General features: G+C 37.3%; 1 protein-coding gene across 1 annotated transcript; it reads left to right on the top strand.

Moving 5' to 3' along the window:
* The first annotated feature begins 16186 nt into the window (after window positions 1-16186).
* MC4R (melanocortin 4 receptor) lies at window positions 16187-17637 on the top strand. The gene has a single exon (XM_065751869.1). The coding sequence runs from the start codon at window positions 16312-16314 to the stop codon at window positions 17305-17307; it is 996 nt and encodes a 331-aa protein (XP_065607941.1). The 5' UTR covers window positions 16187-16311; the 3' UTR covers window positions 17308-17637.
* The last annotated feature ends 4372 nt before the right edge of the window (window positions 17638-22009 follow it).

Here is a 22009-nt window from a genome sequence, read left to right on the forward strand (position 1 = left end):
GCACTCTTACATAAATCCTCTCATATATAACAGTAGTTATGTTTTGTGATTCTGTGATCTTTTAGCCTTCCTTACTTATAAACATGATTTTGTGAATATGCTTTCAGTGTCTTGATGAAGTGTTTGTTTTTTTATGGAGAATAATTCTTTTAACAGTTTACTGATACATCTCTTTTTTGTTTCTGTTTTTTATTCACTATAAATGGATGCAGTATTCAGGAAGCTGGCTCGTTACCTGAAGCATGGATGCAGTACCCCAGCCTCAGCAGCCCAGAGATAAGCTGTGAGCTCTTCTACAATGAGAAAAAAAACAAAAAAACCTCTCAGTGATGCCATTGGGATATCTCTGGTAAGTACAGAGAAGAATTCTAAGCATTTTAATTAGCGTTGCTATAAAGCTAATGTAATGTCCCTAAAGAGCAAACTCAAATTTTAGCTGTTGAAAAGTTATGTCATGTTGAAAAGTATTGGAGACACAGTTTGAATCTCTTTTTCTCCTGGGAGCTGCAGTGCTGACAGATGTTCTGAGGACACACATAATGGTTTTCTTAGTATACTTAAATTAGGCAAAGACTAGAAAACAGCAAAAAGACTGCTTAAATGCAACACTTGAGCTTGATAAGAAATATGAAGGCATTTTATGAATAATACATTAAATTATTACTGCTAGGTAAACATGGGAATTGCAAGGTAGCCACACTCACAGCAGAGTACTAAAGCTATATCCAAAACTATATTCCTCAAAATCCTTAACAGCTGTCATTTAACATTGCACATACCTCAGTTCTTAGCCTAAAAACACCTCATGCAGCTCAGAGATGTCATTGCTACCCCTGAGAACTACGTATTCCATTGAGATGGTTTAAAAGGTTGATAATGCAAAGCTCAACACTTTTCCTCAGTTTTCTTTCTTTTTGTTAGGACCTCGAAGGCATGCATATATCTTCGATAGCAGAGTAATTCCAGTGAAATTGATGAAGCTTGCCTAATTTACAAAAGCTGAGGATCTGTTGCAGTGTGCCAAACAGGCAACCAAATTGAACTGACCAAGACTGCATTTGGAGGCTTTATTGAGTAAGGATCAGTAGGTGTTATGCAGAGGAATTAGAGAACACACAGGTGCTGGCATCAGACTCTGCTGCCTGGAGAGATGACTTCTTACGTTTACGTAATGATCTGCTTAATACCAAACTGAGATACTTGGCTAAACAGTACTTCAAACATTTATTCAGCATTCAGCCTTTATTATAACTTAAAAAAAAAATAAATCTCTAAAACCCTCTAGGGAATTCACTTAATACAAACGAGTAAATTTCTTTCACGCCTTGAACTTTCACCTTAATAATTCCACTTGCGGATGCTTCCTGAGATCAAAATAAACTTGCTCTTTAGGAGCTTGAATATTATAGGCTTTTAAGATTATGTTTCTGTTTAACTCTGAATTCTGACTGTGGAAGGACGAATTGGGCCCAGAGGGACAAGAATACACAAGTTTTGTTGGAAGAGTGCATCTTTTGAATATGCATGTATTAATACTGACCAGTGATTATCTCTTATGAATTTATCTGAGTGCACAGTAGTAATACATAATTTTAATCTTCCCTCTGTAAGGTTCCTATAAATTAATGTCATTTACACTGAAAGACTGAACTGTTTTGATTGTACTTTAATTAGAAGCTGAAATGGTTCAAAATTCTGAGTTGTTGAAAGGAATAGTAGTTGAACTCTGCAGGAGCTACATTTCTGTGAGGCCTTTGCCTGTGTTGATCCACTGCATTGTAAGCCTAACATCAAATTCTGAAGTGGGACATGAAGCAACAAGATGCAGTTGTATATTTGTATCTATTGTATGCTATTATCTCTTCCCTAATGTGTGTCCTCTGAGGCACTTCACAATTGTGGTTATATTTCAGTGGCTTAAATCCCACGTGCATTCCCTACATCTGGTGTTGTCTTTTTCCAAGGGGCTGACAAATTCTCTCTCAGGGCATCTATATCTGTAGACTGAAGTTGCTTCAAGTTTGTAGGGGCTGTACAGATTGAAAGCACCACTGGCTTTATCTGGCTTTGTACGTAATAAAAGTGCTTTGCATTACAAAATAGTGTACAAAATATAGTGGAATATTGAATGCATTTATTATCATGCATGTGTATTTGTGCCTGCATGTGTAGGAAGGAGTGAATATGAAGGAGGAGGCAGCTTTCCTTTCTTAGACCTTACCTCAGAAAGTTAAAGAATTCTTTTATTTTTGTTAAAGCAACCTCAGAGATCATAAACCTTGGCAAATCTTTCATTAACCACAGTAAAAGGAAGAAGGAAATGGTTCTATAATACTATTCTCCAAAGAGCAGAGAGGAAGTTAATTGCTTCTACTGAGTGAGTGATATTTCTGAAATTGTTTGTTCGTCCAATAGCTTCTGGTTTACATCTGCTAAGCACACTAGAAATGCTCTCTGTGAACCAAGAGAATAAACTACTTTACATAAATCACTGTGTGAGTATGCTAAAAATAAATTTGGAAGACTACACAAATATCTAATGCTTTAATGAGTAAAGATACAGCTTAATCTCAAATTCTTCATGAGCATTTAAGATTTTAAAATATTCTCACTAAAGAGCATGTTTCCTTTGTGAAGGAAATATGAACATCTCTTTCTACTTTTCTCTGAGACCAACATTAGTCCCACAAAATGTGCTACAAGAACTGCAGACATACAAAAATTGAACAAGCATAGTTTAAGTTTTTGTGTTAAGACTGAAAGAGAGGTTATTTTTTTGAGTGGAACATTTGCTCTTCCTGATCTGAGTGGCAAAACCGCTGTTTATTTTGTGAGGAAGGGAATCAGGACCCAAATTATTTTGTTTTTGAATATTCTTTCTGTCCTTACTATCTCTCCAATAAATATGGACCTGAAAGAAGATGGGGATGTCTTTTCTTCTGTGGTGTGTCACCCAGTGGGAATACAAAGTCACACCATTCTCTGTTTACTCAGGTGTTCAAAGAATTTAACTTGAGAACCTAGGCCAGGATATATAAGAGGGAAAATAAACCAACCTGGAAGTTCCTCACCCATCCTTATGAAAGTGAGTGGAGAGACAAAAGAGGAAACTCACCTATGCTAATGAGCATGGGAAATCTATTACAGAGGGGCTATCTAGCTGCAGAAAAATAAAATTCAAGAAAACAAATAAGAAAACAAGAAGTCAATATTCCTTCACCTTACTTAAATCCTTTTCTTTCCAAGCCTGTTTTTGGAAATTGTAGGCATCTGCTAATATGATAGCATCTAGAACAGCTTCTTGGCTGTCAGGTTATGTTGGGAAGGTTGAATGTGATATTCAGAGCGATAGGAAACATCCTTCCTTTTGGAGATACATCAGAGCAGTGAAAGAAGATGATGCTATGATTTGGAGGAACAGCCTTGCAGGAAGCATAATTTTTCTTTTTCTTATGTACCATTGTGCTGTCCCCAGTACATTTTATCACTTTCTCTCCTTTACTTTTACTGAAATATCCTGTGGGGAAATACAGCTAGGATGCATCCAGCTGGCATTTAACTTTTAAACAATGCTTAACCACAGCATAAACAGAAGAAACCAGAACTATAGCAGGGGGCCCAACATCCTCTGAAGATCTAACTGAGCCTTCTCCTCACTCTGTAACATTATTTGTGTAGTTCTGTCTACCACAACTCACTGAGCAGTTAGCAGTGGTACACATGAGCTGGAAGGGGCAGCCCAGAGAAGTTGTGAATGCCCCTTTGCAGGAGTTTGGACGGAGCCCTGGGCAGCTTGATGTAGTGGGTGGCAACCCTGCCCGTGGCAGAAGTGTTGAAACTTTGAGGTCTCTTTCAACACGAACCACACTATGTTTCTATGAATGTCTACTTGGAAAGAATCTTTTCAAAGAAAAATTGATCCTTATTTTATCTATACCCACTGACACATTACTTACTGTTGTCCATGCCCACCCCTGGTTCTAGAACTAGGAGGGAGTTTAATGCCCCTCAGATGGACTTAATCCTCTTCTTAGTTGGGTTCGCATCAAACAAATAGACATTTCTATCTGATGAAGAGTTTAATGTATTCATAATTCATCTAATTTCTTTAAATAACATACAGAAACTCCCAGGAGAGGGTTCTCTCATGCTGTTATCACACCAGAAAAAAACAGTGAGACTGATGTAATGAAGTGTCACATTTTACAAGAACTTGTAAGTCCAGCTTCAGATCAGAACAAATCTGCATTTTTTTTCTTGTAGTTAGAGGAAAACTCACTGCTATAGAAAGCATCTGGAACTTAACAGAATTTGCAAAGATAAACAAGTAGTTGTACATTTTCAGTGAGATTCAGCCATATATGTAGCATATATAGGATACATGTAACATATATGTAAGGTAAATTTGCAATTGTGGAACATGTCTTTTTGTGTGTCATACAAGAAACTTCTGTCCTACTGAAGTTATAGAGCTCAATAGCAGGCAAATTAGTGCTACCAGGGAGTGTGAAAGCAGCTATGGTTTTGCAGAAAAATGTTTTCAATTGAGAGCCCTGGGGACAGAGATACTGGAAAGGGAGATCTGGGAAGATATTCTGAGATTTTTTTGTCAATGGTGGTGGTGGTATATAGCAATGTATTATTTATTATACATAGATGACATATTCAGGAGACAGGAAGATTTTCCTGTTTTGCTGTCTGTCTGAAATGTAAGTGTATAGGAATTGAGTAGGGAACCACTTCTGCAAACTAGCAAATTTTGCAGCAGCAATAACAGTTGTTCTGATTTATTTTTAATGACTGGCCCTTTACTATAGTAGTTGAAGATAACTGCTAAGCACCATGCAGAAAATTCACTGTACGAAAATAAAATGAAGGTGAGCTTTTGAGACAAACCTCTCATACTATTATGAATAGTGTAATAGAGTCTAATATCACTAGCAAAATAAGCTCACAAAACTAAACTTCAGTTTTGCAATAGCATAAATCCAAATTTCATTAACCTTCCTGACCTATTCTTCTGAAGAGATGTGTAATAGTGGGGAAAAAGTTAAGAAGGCAGAAATGAGAATGATAAGAGGTCTAGCAAACATGAGCCACTAGGAAGGATTGGATGAATTAACTGAAAAATAAAAGCTAATGTGGAATATGAATTCAGTAAGTGAACATAATACATACTGTTCAATTGCATGGGATACAAAAGGATTATATCTCAAGTCAAAAGTGAAAGAAAGCAGTGAGAGCATCACCACCTCCTATATTAAATTATCAAAGCATTGAATTTTGAAGAAGTGACTGATATTGTTGTTGATGTGTGTTTAAAGTGGAAAAAAATCTAGGAATCTGAAGCCAGAAAATATAACATATTGATGTTTTCCTCCTCTCTATTTATTTTCTTTAACTATGTTTCTTTTCTTGTTTGAAGTATTTCACCTCAATTTCATATTTTGTGCACCACTTGCACAGTCCCATAAAACCTTTCCCCCACTGATGGACAAAATGAATGTGACAAAAGCTGAATAGCGCTTTCATGAATCATCAGAAAAAAACTTTGCACATTTGTCTGTATGAGTATCACCTATCAATACTAACTACCTAAACAATGAAAAGCTGAATGTATGTTCTGTTGAGATAAAGATCAAAGTCACCTCCTCTTTTCACACTTTTGTACACTTCCAATGTAATTTTGAAGTTGTTTGGTTGAAGAACATCCCAAAGCATGTCCTTTACCTGGGTGATCTTTAGGATTCCTTCCAGCCCAAGACATTCTGTGATACTTTTCTATGATTTATAGCACTGTTTATTTTCTTGATCACTGGTATCTGAATAACTTCTTGTCTTCTCTGTGGAAACAAGAAAACTGATTTTTTTCCCCCAGTTTTCAATAAACTATGAACATGGATATCATTCTAGGAACAAAGTTTTGTAATTTATCTCAGGTACAATCTATTTTTCTCTGCCACATACTTCACCCTGAACTTGAGGATTACCTAAAGCATTTACAAATCAACAACTTGTTTTCAGATTACTAAAATCAAGATTTTAATAATCAACAAACTTTACAATGCTTACAAATTTTAAAAGCTTCACTGAACCTTAACGTGCAAATGTTTCTGTGAAAAACAGAAAATATTTTTCAAGAGATTTTTCAATATGTGAATTAACTTCCTGGAAACAATCTAGAATTGCTATTTTCATATCCACTGTTGCTTTCAAGACAACTTCTCTCATATGAGTTGGGCAAAGAGAGATGGGCATTTATATACATTTTTGCTGAGGATGGGTGAAGAGCAGTTGTTGGTTGATAATTGCTTTTAACCCTCTGCTGGCAGCTGAAGAAAATGAAATGTTCACATTTGTATTTTTTTCAGGAGCAATTTGAATTAAATGAGCTTTGTTTCAGCTTGGAAAATTCCACCAGCCCATTTCACTGTTGTGAAACCGTGTACTGATATAAACATCTCGTAGGCCAACATTCAGAATCTTGTGCAGCACAACCTGCAGCATTTTTATGCAGTGGCTAGTTAGGATCCAAACAATGATATTAAATGCTTGGTTTAAGGTTGTCGATACAGGGAAGGAAAACACGAGAAGAAACCTTGATTCTTAAATCTCTAGTGAGAATTCATGCAGCCAGAATGATAAAACCAGGACATGCAGAAAGGATTTTAGATTACATACTGCTGAGATAGCTCAAGAGAGCATCTTATCAGGGGAGAGGGATAATTGTATAACAGCAGAATAGCTCTAGATATAAGAACTTATAAGTATATTTGTTCTCCATTGACAACAGACAATATTTGATATTCAAAGAAAGGGCCAAATAAACCTTGAATTTCCTGGTCATGGACTCATTTTACCCTGAGCAGTTAAAAATGTCAAAATGTTTTGGTTTTGATTGCAGTCACTTATACCAGCCCAAGATGACATGAGGCCATTTGCACAACTGCACTTTCACAGTGGATACTGAATGCAAGGGAATGTTTTCTGCTTGACAGCTTCACATGAATTTGGTAAGTCAGAATTTATAAGATATTTGTTAATTATCACTAAGGAATCAACTTCTACTGGAAGCTTTTGTGAAATGCAGCCTAGGTTGATATTTTATACAACACTCTTTTATCATAGACTCTGTGCTAGCAGCTCCTTTCAGTTTAAATTGAACATCTTTGCTATTTTTTTAAGGAGATTCATCCAATGGGAAGAATCTTTTTTAAAGCAGCTCAGCCTAGAGTAAGCAGAAAGAGAACCTGAAGTCTACTGCATGTTCATAAAATGGCAGCAGAGATATTTCTTCTACAACCTATAAAGGTCATGGTAGGTTCACACAGAGATGGAAACCATAGTACTCTAATGAAGAAGTAAATTGACTGTGAGAGTAAGGTGATAGCCAAATTCTTCTACAGGTCTTTATTGCTGTTGTCAGGGTAATAAGCCCGTGATCAAAGGACAACGATTGAAGATCTGAGGCACAGAGGTGAGTCATCTTACTGAGAAGGCTGGCCCTTCCCTGAAAGGACTGTCTACTGTGCTCTCCTCATTTCAGCACCTTCATTTTAGAACAAGACACAGTCTGACAGTGGTGTCCGTGTTTGGCTATTTGAATATCTTTCTGCTCAGAGGCATTCAACTATTTTTTTCCCTTACACTCTATATTCAACCCTGTGATTGGCATATATGTTTTCCTGAGTGGCATTTATCTGAGAAACTACATAATCCTATTAAAAAAAAATTGTTGATTTTGTTCATTTTTGAGCCAGGAGTGATTTTTTATCATTTTCTCACTCTTTTTCCTAAGCTGTAACTGGTTAGACTGTCTGTCTTTGAAAGTCAAATACTTGAAAAAAGGTGAAGCATTCAGCATGTAGATGTACACCCAGTGAAAAACTTAAGAACTCTCTGTCACTGCATGTTCAGCTTATTGCTTTAGTACAATAAAATGTTGGTTGTTTTACTTCAGGTTGCAGTGCAGGGAGCACAATTTGTATTTGCAGTTTCCTTTGTTAAAAGAATATACCTGACGTTACACACTCAAACACACACATTTAAGAAATACCAACATGCAGGTACGTTGTACTATTTTTCACCACTTTTCCTGATTAGCTCAGAGGAGTACAGTGAATATTTATGAGTTTTTGGTGGCAGTTTTGGCTGAACTAAAACTTCAGAGAAGAGAAAAGAATTGCAATTTTCCTAAAATACTGCAAGTAAGGATTAATAAACCTTTCTGTTTTCAATTTCAGTTCCTCTTTTAGAACAAAATTTGCTAAGTTTTAAGAAGAACATTTTGAAATTGAAAACGAGAAAATATATTTAAATGCTTTTGTTTGCTACAGAATACTTTCGACTGCAAATGTTAACTAAACTTCATTAGTTCTGTGGTTATTTTTGGCCAACTTGAGATACCATTTTTCAGTGAATAAAATATGCAGCCCAGTAGGTCCACCTATATCCTAGGGCTGCATAAGAAGAGGGATGTCCAATAGAATGAGGGAGGTGATTGTCCCCCTCTACTCTGCCCTTGCGAGGCCCCATCTGGAGTACTGCATCCAGGTCTGGGGCCCCAGCATAGGGAAAGGTGTGGAGCTGTTGGAGCTTGTCCAGAGGAGGGCCATGGAAATGGTCAAAAGGTATGGTGAATACCCTCTCCTACATCTGTGTTGCTCTGAAAAATGCAGTGATACTTCTGGAAAACGTTTTTTGTGTTCAGTGTAAACTAGTGCCTTCATAAGAGAGAGAATAATGATCATCTCATTTCCACTAGGCATGAATTACTGGTTTCTCAGCTATTTGAAAAAATCAATAGCATTGTGTACTTACAAATTTACTTTCTCCTTCTTTATTATTCAGTATGTTCAATTTCAAAGAAAAGGCAGAGACTGAGTAATTAATTAATTAATAACTAAGACAGATTTCTAATGACTGACTTGTAATGATCTAGTAAGAATTTTGCCAGAAAAGCTGAGGAATAACCGAATGCTTATACATTTACGATGTCTTTGTCATATATGAAATGAGCTTTAGCAATATGTTCAACAGTATACACTGTTCTGAATTAAGAGAAATAATGAGAACTGCACCATATTGAGTATTTTGTGAGACTGGGATCAGTATACATTTATGGTTTAGGTGGAGATTGTAGAGGCCAGGCAAGGATTACCCTCCTGATTAAAAAAAATGTCAACTCTGAGATGCCAGTTGTCCTCTGAACAAGGGACAAGACTGTATTTTTCACTGTCTAATCTAACAATGTCAAAAAAATTGTTGGCATTAAATTGCTTGCTTACTTAATAGAAAATATTAGATATTCTTGTGACAAGCACTGGGAGCATATCCTCATATTTTACAGTTAAAACTAATCTGAAACATTTCACCCTTGTTTTCTCTTTTCTGTTTCTTAAATTAATCAGAATGTAATTGTATATTTTCCACGAGTCTAGCACAGAAATCTACCCTTTTGTAGCTCAGAATGATTTGAATCTCTTTAATGAAGAAGAAAACTTGTGTGAATTTTAATAATTTAATTAACTGTCCTTTTTGTACAGACGTTGTGCTAGTTGAGGTGGAAAAGAAGCTGATGGCCCTCATAAGAAGCTTGCTGTGCTTCATTTAAGATGATCTTTTCATACCCTTACCCACATAGGAAGATGCATATGGGAGCTTTTTTATAAATAAAAGACATACAGGACATGATAGTACTTGCTTTTTGCTAATACATGAGAGTCACACATAGATAACTTCACCTGGAAAACAGCATTCACCATCTTGGCCATTCCTATTTAACTCTCCAAGTTCTCAATTGACCTTCTAAGCTCTTTACCAAATATTCAGCTTCAGTATATTTTTTTTCTTTTCAGTACAAAGGCAGATGAAATATTACTAATATTTTAAGTATTTGGGGCCTAACTTGAGGCCTCTGGGGATTTTCTTGATCATTTCTCAAAGAAGATGCAATTTCTCTAGATAAAGGACTCTGCCTCCGAGACCTTATAAATCTTTTATTTACTTTAAGGATTTAGACCTTCAGTAATCTACCTATTCTGTGGACAAAAAGCATTTTCTAGCCTGGACTGACTTCTCAGCCATCCTTTTCTGCACAAGACCATAATAAGGTAATTCATGTGCTACTCTTCTGCCACTGATACCTCCTCTGTCTCCTGTTCTTTTTCTAGTAGTTTTTAGAATATGGAGTTTTGAACCCCACAAAGGTGTGAGCTACATCATTTAATTTACTGCACTGTTCTCACATACCCATTTATTCTTTTCAAGCAAGTCTGCTCTGACAGAAAATTATCAAATTATCACCCTCTCTCACAGGAGCCATAAAATCTACCCCAGTAGTAGTGAGGGAAAGGATTCACAGTGCATGCTTTCTCATAAATGGAAGGAAAGGGAAGGGAAGAGAAAGGGAAAGGGAAGGAGAAAAGGTTTAATAGAACTGAACCTTAGCAAGTTCAGAATAATGAGCTAGTCCAGATCATCTCTGCTGTTCAGGAAAATAATTAGTTAATCCCCTTGAATTTCAAAGAATCATTTTTCTGTGTGAGTGTTGCTTTCCAGTGGTTAAGGCTCATTATCAATATAGTCTTCTAATTAGGACTTTTCTGAATATCAAAAATCTTTGAAAGAATACCAGCAATTGCAGCAGTTGTGGAAAGATGAAACAGAATGCTCTTATCGCTGTATTTTGATGACTGACGCAAAGAAATTGTCAAGAAACCAAATCATTGCAGATACACTATAGCTCTTTAAGAGCTTAGACATTTTGTTAGGTATTCTAAAATACTTTTTCCTCTTTTTGTCCAGTTCTTAGAGAAAACTGTGACAAATACATGTCAGTGAAGATATGCTTACCACAAGACAGTGTCAGGTTTGCCCTTGCATCTGCTGTTCTCTACTCTCACACTGCTGCTTAATTCACTCATTTGCCGTGTGGCCTGGGACATCTACTTTGTGCCATATACCAGATTATAGCCCTAATAATTCTAATTGTTTTAAAAAATAATAATTCCTATGGAGGAAAATAGTTTACAAATACTCCCTGCTGTATTGGCAGACTCTGTCCAGAGTTCATCCAATATCTCCGCTAAAAAAAAATAAATAAATAAAGCTGTGTGGTTTGAGGATATACATTGTGAAAGTCCACTATGCAGCTACACATTTGGAGCCTAACTCTGTTAGCAAAGCTAAAGCTACTTTCGGTATTCTTGAGGACTAGCTCTTAATTCCTATACATGGAATTAAATGGAAAATAATGAAGTTATGCAGAATATGGCTACATGACATGGTACTGGAGTAAGCATTTTATATGTGCACATTCAGAACATGCAGGAAGGGTTAAAATAATCTGTTTTTCAGTAACTGTATATATGTAACACTGCCCTCACCTCCATAAATTATGCATCTTAACAGCGGGTACTAACATTTTGCTCTCTTTGCAAAGGTACAAAAGAAATTATGTCATGGTAACAGCTGTAGCCTAGTAATTGTGAACTTGTCAAATGCACAAGATGTGTAATCACAATGGTATAAATAGAACAATTATAAAGAATTTGTTTTACAAGTAGTAACTGGCATTTTTATGACCATAGAGATTAAATGGAAACCAGCTGGATGAATACTTAGGTCCCATAAGTATAAAGCACTGAGAATGTGAATTTACAGTACTGAATTACAGAACAATGGATAGTTCTGCATCAGGTTGCTCACAAACTATGGTTTCTGTAGAATTGATGTTCTCTTCTATCAGACTTTTCCAGAACTAACTGCATGTTATTTTCTCTGCCCCAGTCCTCAATGCCAAAGGGTTTTAGTCCCCCAGACTCTGCAAGCAGAAGCCTTTTAGGACACATGCTATCCTGTAATACTGAATGATACACACATTGGAAACAGGGCCCTGAGACAGCTGCTGCCATCTTCCTTAATTCCGACAGTAAATAATCCTGATATGCAGAGGTTCTAAACAATTGATTTTAAACCTGTTAATCTTTTTACACTTGTCTCACCCGTCACTTTATGGTATGAATTTAAGAAGTAGCTGCATGGCTTGTTCATTGGAATATAACAGCACTCTCTGAAGAAAATGGGCTGGAATAGAAAACTTAAGCTATTAGTACCTTTCCATATCACATTAACTGTAGGTTATACCCTCAATCTGAGAACTTTTCTGAGCTAACTTAACGTCATCCAAAGCAGCAGGATAGGTTTTTTGCCACTATGCAACCTTGAACTATCATTAAATTTTGTTCTGTAATTTTTTCTATCTTGGTTCTCTGCTTCTTATCCAACTATAATAAGACAGCATTTTCCAAGCTCTCATGGCAAGACAGCTGAACTGACTAAATAGTTTTTCTTAGTAGCATAAAATGCTACTGTACCTCTCACACTGAAAAACACTGAATATCATTACTGAAGAAAACCAGATGTGATAAACTAAAAAAGCAAAGATCATTCTTAAGTTCATAATTTAAAATTATATAATGATCTGAAGTTAGAGAAGCAATGACAGTGCTGAAAGCTGCTCTGTTTAGGATGATACAGGGGGTGAAGAAGAGCATGTAATTGTTATAAATACTTCCTTTGTTGTATTTATGCACAAAGACCATGGGAAAAAAAGAAAGAAAAAGACCAGATTAACAGTGTACTTTTTTGTTTGTTTGTTTTTGCATAAAACTAGCTGAGGCAATGACAATTTCAGGATTATTGACTTTTGATTTGCTGAACGGGATGAAGAGCAATGTTCAATTTATGCTGAATCCTGAATGCTGGTCCATGGAGAGTTATTTGGAGACAGAAACCAACACTAAATGGATTCTAGAGTCTTGGTGAGTATGAACAGACAACCACCTGAATGTAAAAGCAAATAAGAGAAAATTGATTATTTGGGAGAGAATGGTTTGGAGGGAAAAGACTTGGACAGTGATAGTGACTACTGCATTGACTACATATAAATGATCTCTGTGATTACAACAGTGATTGCCTAAAGTTGAAATGAGATCAGATTTAAATACTTAAGTGCTCAAAGCTCCAGAACTCATGGAATTTTAATGGGAAATTTTCCACTCACACACTCCCAGCATATTCAAGTAGGTGGAAATGTTTTATTTGCCAGCAGAATATACATTTAGTGCTTTTTGGTAGCCAGATTAGCTAAGCTGTTGTTTGAATTTGTGCAAACAAAAAGAATAATAATTTATTTATTATAGTACTTTTTTTTTTCTGGTTAATAACACTGCACATAAACTTCCCAGGTTCTGTGCTGCAGAACTAATGACCTACCATATGAATTTTCTTTGCTGTAAGCAACAGACATTGCCTTTACTACATCCAAGAGCAGTATCAATTCTCTGAATTTCTTATGCTCTAGGATAGCATCTGAAGTTTGTGATAGCCTTTCTGAACTGATACATGTCTTCATGCTTGTGTCAGACTCAATGGAAAATAATGCTGTTTTAATAACCTACTTCCTTGGGTCTTTAGAATGAGTTTCCTATGATTTCTCCTCTGTTTCTACAGACAGACATTGAAATAGTAAATCTCATCTCTGTGTCTCAGCAACATGGATATAGGATTTAAATATTCTCAGACCTTGAGCAGAGATGCAACTGTGCTAAATCACTCTATTTATTATATTATTCCTGTTATCTATCACTAGAAAATCTTAAATATAAACACACTTTCAGGAATGATGAAGTAAAGTTCCTGTGAGCTATTTTAAAATTGTATGGTTTTGCTTTTGCTAACTGGGAGAAGAGGCATATATACATCTTCTACCATAGAAATATTTAGACATGTATACGTCTTATTTAAAGAATTGCTCATATGACACATTTTACCTTCAAGTCAGAGAAAGCTAATGATTTGTCTTTACATTTACTCTCTGGTGATAGCTGGAGATGAAAACAGAGATAACGTGCAGAGAAAGGAACGAGCCAGAAGAGGGAAACAGAACAATGTCTCCTGGAGGCAGCATCTCTTTGCTCTTGCCAGCCTCTACTGCTCTGGATTCACCAAAGTAAGCCAAGGATAGAAGTGCCTGTGCTGTGGGACACAGAAGGAGGAGAGGTGAAGGAAGGGATACTGAGCAGCTGCTTCCCTGGTGTGCCTTGCAGTTGACACACTTCTGGCTGTAGGTGCAGAAAAATGCATTGTCTGACGAGATGCTGCTCTCACACATCAGTCTTTCTATAAATTGTTGTATCTGCTCTCACACTGTTGGTATGCCCTTAAGGGTTAGGTACACAAGTCCGATCTGTAGCAGGAGTTACAGCTTCCAGACCAGGAACCAGCAGCTAGATAATACATCTTTTTGAGTCCTGTTTTGCATTATGTCTTAGTAGGAAAGTAGATCTTGCCCTCTCAGCATCAAACTATTCTTTCATTGCAAGGATGTTGCTGGTAAATGGTGTTTCCAAACTATAAACACGGGATTTCCTGTGTGTCAAGTTGTTTGTCTTAGGTGTTTATGTTTCAGGTCGGTGAAGTAATCTGTCTGGGGGAGGGCTCACAAACAGTTGGCTGAGGCTTTTCTTCTGATACAAATTTTCATAACCACTGATCAATAGCAAATCCAAATATGAAAGTAAAATTATGCTTCATCCTGTTGCTGGGATGTTGAGTACAGATAGCTGTGCTTCCACCAGCATGCTCTATTCCTGTGTTTCTTTAGCTGTTCATTTGGAAAATGGCTAATGCATGAAAGATGAAAAATGTTTGTGAAGAAAACAGACTTCTGCACCAGTACCAGGTGCCTCCATAGCCTTTCTCTTAGGCAACTGGAAATCACGCAAACCACATCACTGCAATCATTTCAGGGGTAACAACTGACTCTCCTATAGATTCTGTAACTTTAAAATCCACCTATACTTTAGGCTTCTTTTCATATATTTGGTTTTCAGTCTTTAATTGCACACTAAAACAACTTTTGTCTCTGTTTCTTTGTATTTGACATTCTACTCCTCCTTCTTCTCAAGGGCTTTCCTTGTCAGTCTACACACAAGCTGACTTTCAGCTCATGTCAGGTAAACACAGGGACAGACATTTGGATGGATTTTACTAGATTTATTCATGACTTGTTGTCATTACCTGTGTCTGAGCCACATTTCCCACAGGCTACAACATTGTCTCCTATTGCTTTCCTTTATCTGTTCTAAGTACTGCCTTCTAGTTTATTTTTTTCCTGTGCAGCATCCTAATTCCTGGTGGTGACAAGGCTTCAGGTTTCATCCGTACTATCCTTTCCTTCATGGAAATAAGATGACAAAGAGGAGTATTACCTGGGATAAAATTATTCTCTTTAGGAAAATGTATTAAGCTAATTAAGTCTTTGTCCTCCTTGCCCTATTTTTGGTCACTGGATGGTCTTCATTCCTTAAAAATTACAACTGGTTTAGCCAGTATACTGCAGCCATGCAACTGAGACACAGAAAATTAATAAAGTGTGGGATGTCTGAGCAGGAGGAGATAAATCTTTTCTTGCTTTCTAGTCCCTTTTCTATTTCTCCAGATACACAAAGCAGAACAACTTTATGCCACAGAAGAGGGTAATCACAGTCTGAAAAATAAAAACCTATCAGTTCATCTCAGAAAATTCTGTAAGGCTGGAAGTACAGTGCTGATAAGTTGCTAATACAAAATCAGAATGAAAATATTATTCTGAAAATTAAATAAAATAGATCTCTTGTAGCCCCGCTATTTGTCTGTTGCTACTAGAAGCTTGTGCAGCATCCAAGTCTGCAGTACTGTGTGATGTATCAGAGAGGCTCAGAATCAGCAGTCCCTCGACTTTCTGCAGCGCCGAGTCCCATTGGCTGGAAAGCAAAGCAGAGGCGGAGAGTGCAGAGTATTTTTCTCCTCCACACACCATAAAGGAAGCAGCCAGCATGCACTGCCTGACAGCGAGACTGGTGCTTGGAGTTTGAAATTAGTTTCTGCTCGGGAGCGGTCACTTGAGCATTTTACATTTACCTCTCTCAATGGAAGGGTTAAAAAAAAAGACCTGCAGCATAATAGTGAACTAAGCAAGAAATGATCTTAGGAGAGAATCTGATACAAACTTCCAGACTGTTGGGACTCAGTGATACAGATCTCCGAGATGAATGTGATGATCAGAATCTGCATCTGTGAGAGAGCAAACCAGCATCTCTGAGTTTGAAGCCTTATTTTACAGCAGCAGAGTGCTCTGAACTACTGTCCGCCTCAGTGCTGGCTTCTTTTTCTTTTCTTCCCAAACTGAAACACAGAAGGAGGATTTCAGAGGAATGCAAAAAGGACAGTTTTAAAAGCAAGAAGCTGAGAGGGGTTCTCCATAAGATGAATTTCAGCCAGCATCGTGGGACACTTCAGCCTCTCCATTTCTGGAACCACAGCAACGGACTGCACAGGGGTGCCAGCGAGCCCAGTGCAAAGGGCCACTCCTCAGGAGGCTGCTATGAACAACTCTTTGTATCCCCTGAAGTGTTTGTGACTCTGGGCATCATCAGCTTGCTGGAGAACGTCTTAGTCATTGTGGCAATAGCCAAGAACAAGAACCTCCATTCACCCATGTACTTCTTCATCTGTAGCTTGGCAGTGGCTGACATGCTAGTGAGTGTATCTAATGGATCAGAAACTATTGTCATCACGCTGCTAAACAATACAGACACAGACGCACAGAGCTTTACCATAAACATTGACAATGTCATTGACTCAGTGATTTGCAGTTCCCTGCTTGCATCAATTTGCAGTCTCCTCTCAATAGCAGTGGACAGGTATTTTACTATCTTTTATGCCCTCCAGTACCATAATATCATGACGGTCAAGCGTGTAGGGGTTATTATCACGTGCATTTGGGCTGCCTGCACTGTCTCAGGCATTTTGTTCATCATTTACTCCGACAGCAGTGTTGTCATCATCTGCCTTATCAGCATGTTCTTCACCATGCTCATTCTCATGGCATCCCTCTATGTTCACATGTTCATGATGGCTCGGATGCATATCAAGAAGATAGCAGTTCTTCCAGGGACTGGTCCCATTCGCCAAGGGGCCAACATGAAAGGGGCCATCACTCTCACTATACTGATCGGAGTTTTTGTTGTGTGCTGGGCCCCATTTTTTCTGCACCTCATTTTCTACATCTCCTGCCCCTACAACCCTTACTGTGTGTGCTTCATGTCCCACTTTAACTTCTACCTCATCCTCATCATGTGCAATTCCATCATTGATCCACTTATCTATGCATTCCGGAGTCAGGAGCTCAGGAAAACATTCAAAGAAATTATATGCTGCTGTAGCTTGAGAGGGATTTGTGATTTGCCCGGTAAATATTAGACTGAAGTGGATACGTTACTATGTATTCAGCATACAGCACAGTCTTCTGAGCCATTAGATTCTCTTTTTTCATCAGAACTTGGGTTACATGCTTAAGAGCAAACACCTCTTTCTCTCCATTTCCTCTCATCTTTGTATCCCATTTATTTGTAATTCATATTTCTGTATAGTGTTTGTGGTGTCTACAGTTTGTAATTTATTTGGCTGGAAAGAGAAAAAAAGTAGCACTTCACAGCAGATTGTAAGTGAGTAAATAAATGTAATGTTGATTGTGAGATACTAACTAATATGAGCAGCTGTATGTTCCAACTGCTGACAAAATAAAAAACTTGCCTGAGTTACAGTGCATATTGGTTTATAATGTTCCTTATTCTGCTGAAGTAATTATAGCTATTCATTATGTTATGTACAACTTCAAATAGAGCTTATGCTTCTCTATTAATGCATTAAAGGTTCTCTAGAATTAGGAGGCAAATTTTTCATGAAGATTACTGAAATCAAGGAGTTGTGTTCATTTATTTTATATGCTTTTCCTCCTACACTAAAAGCAGCAATCGTGTTCTTTGTTACAGCTATTGCTTACAACAACAGGATTTTTCAAATGCTAGCCAGACAACTGAAAGCTTGTTTTATTTTGGTTTTCAATATGATGATTGCTGTTTGTCTGAAAATATCTGTTCACAGAATTGAAATTGAATTTGAAAATGAATGCTCCCCAAAGCATCAGTTAGCACTGGATATATTTAATAGACTGGAATCCAGATAGACTATCAGCCTCCATTCACTCAGAAAGCAGGGGCAGTACTAACACTGACAGTGACAGCACCTGTATAATGCTTTGCAGAGAGGTTCACCTGTTGATAATGAAGAAGGAATATCAATCTTAACACTCAGCCATTATTCTGATGTTCTGTGGAGAACAAGGACTCTGTGCTTCAGAAGAAAATACAACTTTCCAAGAAACAAGCTGCTCTCTGTTCTGAAGCATTATGTTACTAGATGAGATCCGCTGCCTGGATCCTTACAGGGGAGTGAAAGCAGGTATCAACTTGTCATGACCACCTCAGGCACTACTGTGGACCATACAATCTTGTGTGGGCAATACTGTTAGACAGAGGGTCAGCAGTCTGACAAATGCCTAGATCTAAGCTCTGTATTTGGCAAGCCTGTGTGTTAGTGCTGCTTGAGAACAGTTCACCTTTTCAGCCATCTAATTTAGATCTTTAATAAGCACCTCAGATCCCTGATTTTAGCACCTCGAAAATGTTTAAAGTGCAGATGATGTACACAAGAGCCCATGAAGACATCCTTTAGCACCTTGACAACAACAGTTTCTATGTAAGATAGGAAAATCAACTTATTCTTGGTAAGTATAAGAATAGAGTGGTAACTGGAAAAGACATGGAAGGTTTTGATGTAAAAAGTAAAACTTTAATGTAAAGAATAATATACCCTGTAAGCCCAGATGCTTTATTCTACCAAGATAAATAGTGAATTAGTAAGATGAGCAGTCTATCACTTTACTTGGAAACTGTTTACTACCTCGAGCTGCTTGTTCCCTTGTTAAAGACAGACACACAATGAATAACTATTTATGAAACTCTAATACTTGCTGCCTAGGATTCTTTGCTCTTTCAGTTGTGAATAACTTCTCAGCGTCTTATAAAACTGGGATAACATTTAATCCTCTGTCAAGAAGCCTTTTTAGTCTTTTGACTTAAGGTGGATCTCATTATCTTTCACTTCAGTTTGCTTACTTAACTGTATATCAGAGTCCTCTGCTAGACCAGCAGCAGTGAAATCAGGTTTCCTACACCCCACTGTTGTACTTATGCCACACTCTATTACCTTCTCATAGCTTTAGTAAATGATGTTGCCAGACCATAATTGTTGCAGTGTCAAAAACATTAAAATGTATCTACAAAGGCTGCTCTGAAAGCCCCACCTCCTATTTTATTAGGTTAGCCCAGGACATCAGAGGCAGATGTTGATGTTACGGAAGTATAGCTTGAACCTTCCCACCAATATTCTGTTGCCGTGTGACAGATGGCAGAAAAGGGGGAGTCTGACAGAATGGCGTCTGACATGGAAGTGTGTGTGAAGCAAAGGGATGAAACTGAATTTCTCCATGAGGAGAAAACGACACCCATTGACAATCACTGATGCTTGCTGAACTTTTATAGAGACAAAATGGCGAGTGTGAGCACAATGAGGTGGAGGTGGTGCATTTCAGTGGCGACAGTGACATGAAAGTGACATGGAAGACATGCCACTTTCCAGATGGCCATGCACAGCTGTCATACCACAGAATGAAGAGTGCCTCAATCAGCTCATTTGCCCAAATTGGCTAATGGTGATGACTATGTTGAAAAACAGTGTTTTGTAGCTAAGAATCTGATCGATCAAACAGTGTAATTGTGTTCTTTGTAACTATTATAGTTTCCAGGGAAATAAATAGGAGGTATTACTTTTGGAGCAACCAACATACATTAAGATTACTTGTTTTTCTGTGGAAAAATATAAACTTTTCATAAATACATCTCTAGCTGGTTCCACATGGTAGGGAATAGAAGATGCCAAAATAGGAGGATTAATGCTCAGTGAGGGGGAACATGTGAATGTATTAAAATTAATAGGCAATCCAAAAATCTTCTGGAATTCTCTTGGACTTTATTAAAAGCACTTCCTTCTCCCAGATGACATGATGCTAGCTGTGCAGAAATGCTCTGGCAATAATGCAAGAAATTTCTGCTGCCTATTTGAAAATTCTCCCTTAATCTTTGTTCTCCCTTAAGTTCTTCAGTTATTTTAGGGCTGATAATTATGACAAGTGCCAGAGATGTGCTTTGTAGTCCATGAATGCATACACAGTCCAGCAGAAGGTGGTACAAGAGAAAGATACTTCTTTAGGTGCTCAGAAAATTATCTCAAAAGTCCCTTTTTCTCTCCTTTGGTCATACAAGGACTTGATACCCAATTTAAACCTCTGAATGCTGATGAGGCTATGCTTCTGTAAATTATTTCCTGAGTTGATTCTTAAAACTAACGATTTCATTTCTTTTTTCAACCCAAGGAGAAATAATGTTTTTTTTTCACGCCAGTTGGGGTTTTTCATCAGTGGTTTTCTTTTAGTGTCCAAAACCTTCTGCATCTCTTTTTCCCTTATTTGGACTAAGATTAGTTGAGAGTTTTGACCCCGTTAATCTCTAAATATCATTTAGAATTATATTTTCATAAACTACCTTATTCCAGAGTTTTATCAACTTTGAGACTGCTTTACAACTCTTCAGTATTTATTTTAAAAAGTTAAATGTATATATGTACTTTTTAATAGACTTCAATCAAGGACTTCTTCAGTTCATGGAATTATCTCTATAGTGTAATTTATTGAAATTACTGGCAAACTTGCTGTATAGATAATTTTCCTATTCCCAGTCAGTTTGTTCCTTCTAAATGTTTGCATCAGTTACTGTTTGCCTATAGACCTGGCAGCTTTCCAGCAGGCAGTCATAGAAATCAGTGTTGCAAAAACTAAATACATTAATCTAGGCTGCTGGAGGGTGATGACAATGGAGGGTGCAATGCAGAAAGCAACATTTCAGTTGAAGTCCCATTGCTCCCTACACTGACATTTCACTTCACTTCTGCAGAAAGTTTGCCTTTCATGACCACAGCTTTGGAGTGGCTCATGCATGTCTTTTTTTTTTTTTCCTGTGATGAACTAATCAAACTGAAACATTCCCCTCTACGGCTCTTTCCTGCTGAAGAACTTTCTCTGCAGAGCTTCAGATCCTGTTATTAGACTCTGAATTAATGGCTTTAAACATTGTACAGCTGAATCCCATCTTATTTCTATTATTCCAATCTTCTGAACGATCCCCATTCCCTAACTGATTTTCAGACAGCCTTTTCTGTGGAAATTGCAGTCAGTCTTTTGCCACTGAGATGTGACCCTGGCACATCTCTGTTGACACAGCGCTGTGGGACCCGCAGGGCAGGCTCAGGCTCCAGGCTCTGATGAGCAGGGACCCGTCGTAAATCTTGCCTACATTGTGCCAAGTGTCAATAAAATGTAATTTACCATGGTTTGCAGGTGGAAAAAAAGAAAGCTGAAATTCATACACATGTGCAGTATGTGGTACTTAACTGCTTTTGAAACAAAAACCTTACAGCTTGTTATGGTTTTATGATTTTTGTTGTATTATTGATATTCCACATCATAACATCATGTGGTGTATTGGAAGCTAAGAGTTAATGTAAAAATCATAAAACCATAACACAGCTCATTAGAGCTTTTTTCCTTGTAAAAAAGGTGAGCAGAGAAACTGCAGATTAATACATTTGGAAGCAGTAGAGAATAAAGAAAACTCTTTATTTATGTAACAATCTGCAAAAAGCATTTTCAAGTAAATTAATGAATTAAAAGACAATATTTGTTTTAACAATATCTTCTCTTGAGATAACATCTCTGTGCAGTTGTCCTGAGATTTTTTCTCATGCTAGCACAGGTCATGCACAGTTCAACATTCAAGTCTCAAGGATATCATAAAGAACAAACACTAAGAGCAGGGTTTCTAACATTCTTGTGTTTGGTATATCCTGAAGGCTAATATATTATAAAAAACTACCGTGTTTTTCTCCTGAAAGAAAAAATGAAATAAGGGGTCTGAATTAGAAAAAAAGTAAAAAGAAAAATTAAATT

This window comes from Cyrtonyx montezumae, unplaced genomic scaffold (genome assembly GCF_038088225.1).
Source record: "Cyrtonyx montezumae isolate F1298 unplaced genomic scaffold, pur_monq_1.0 scaffold_8, whole genome shotgun sequence".
NCBI lineage: Eukaryota > Metazoa > Chordata > Aves > Galliformes > Odontophoridae > Cyrtonyx > Cyrtonyx montezumae.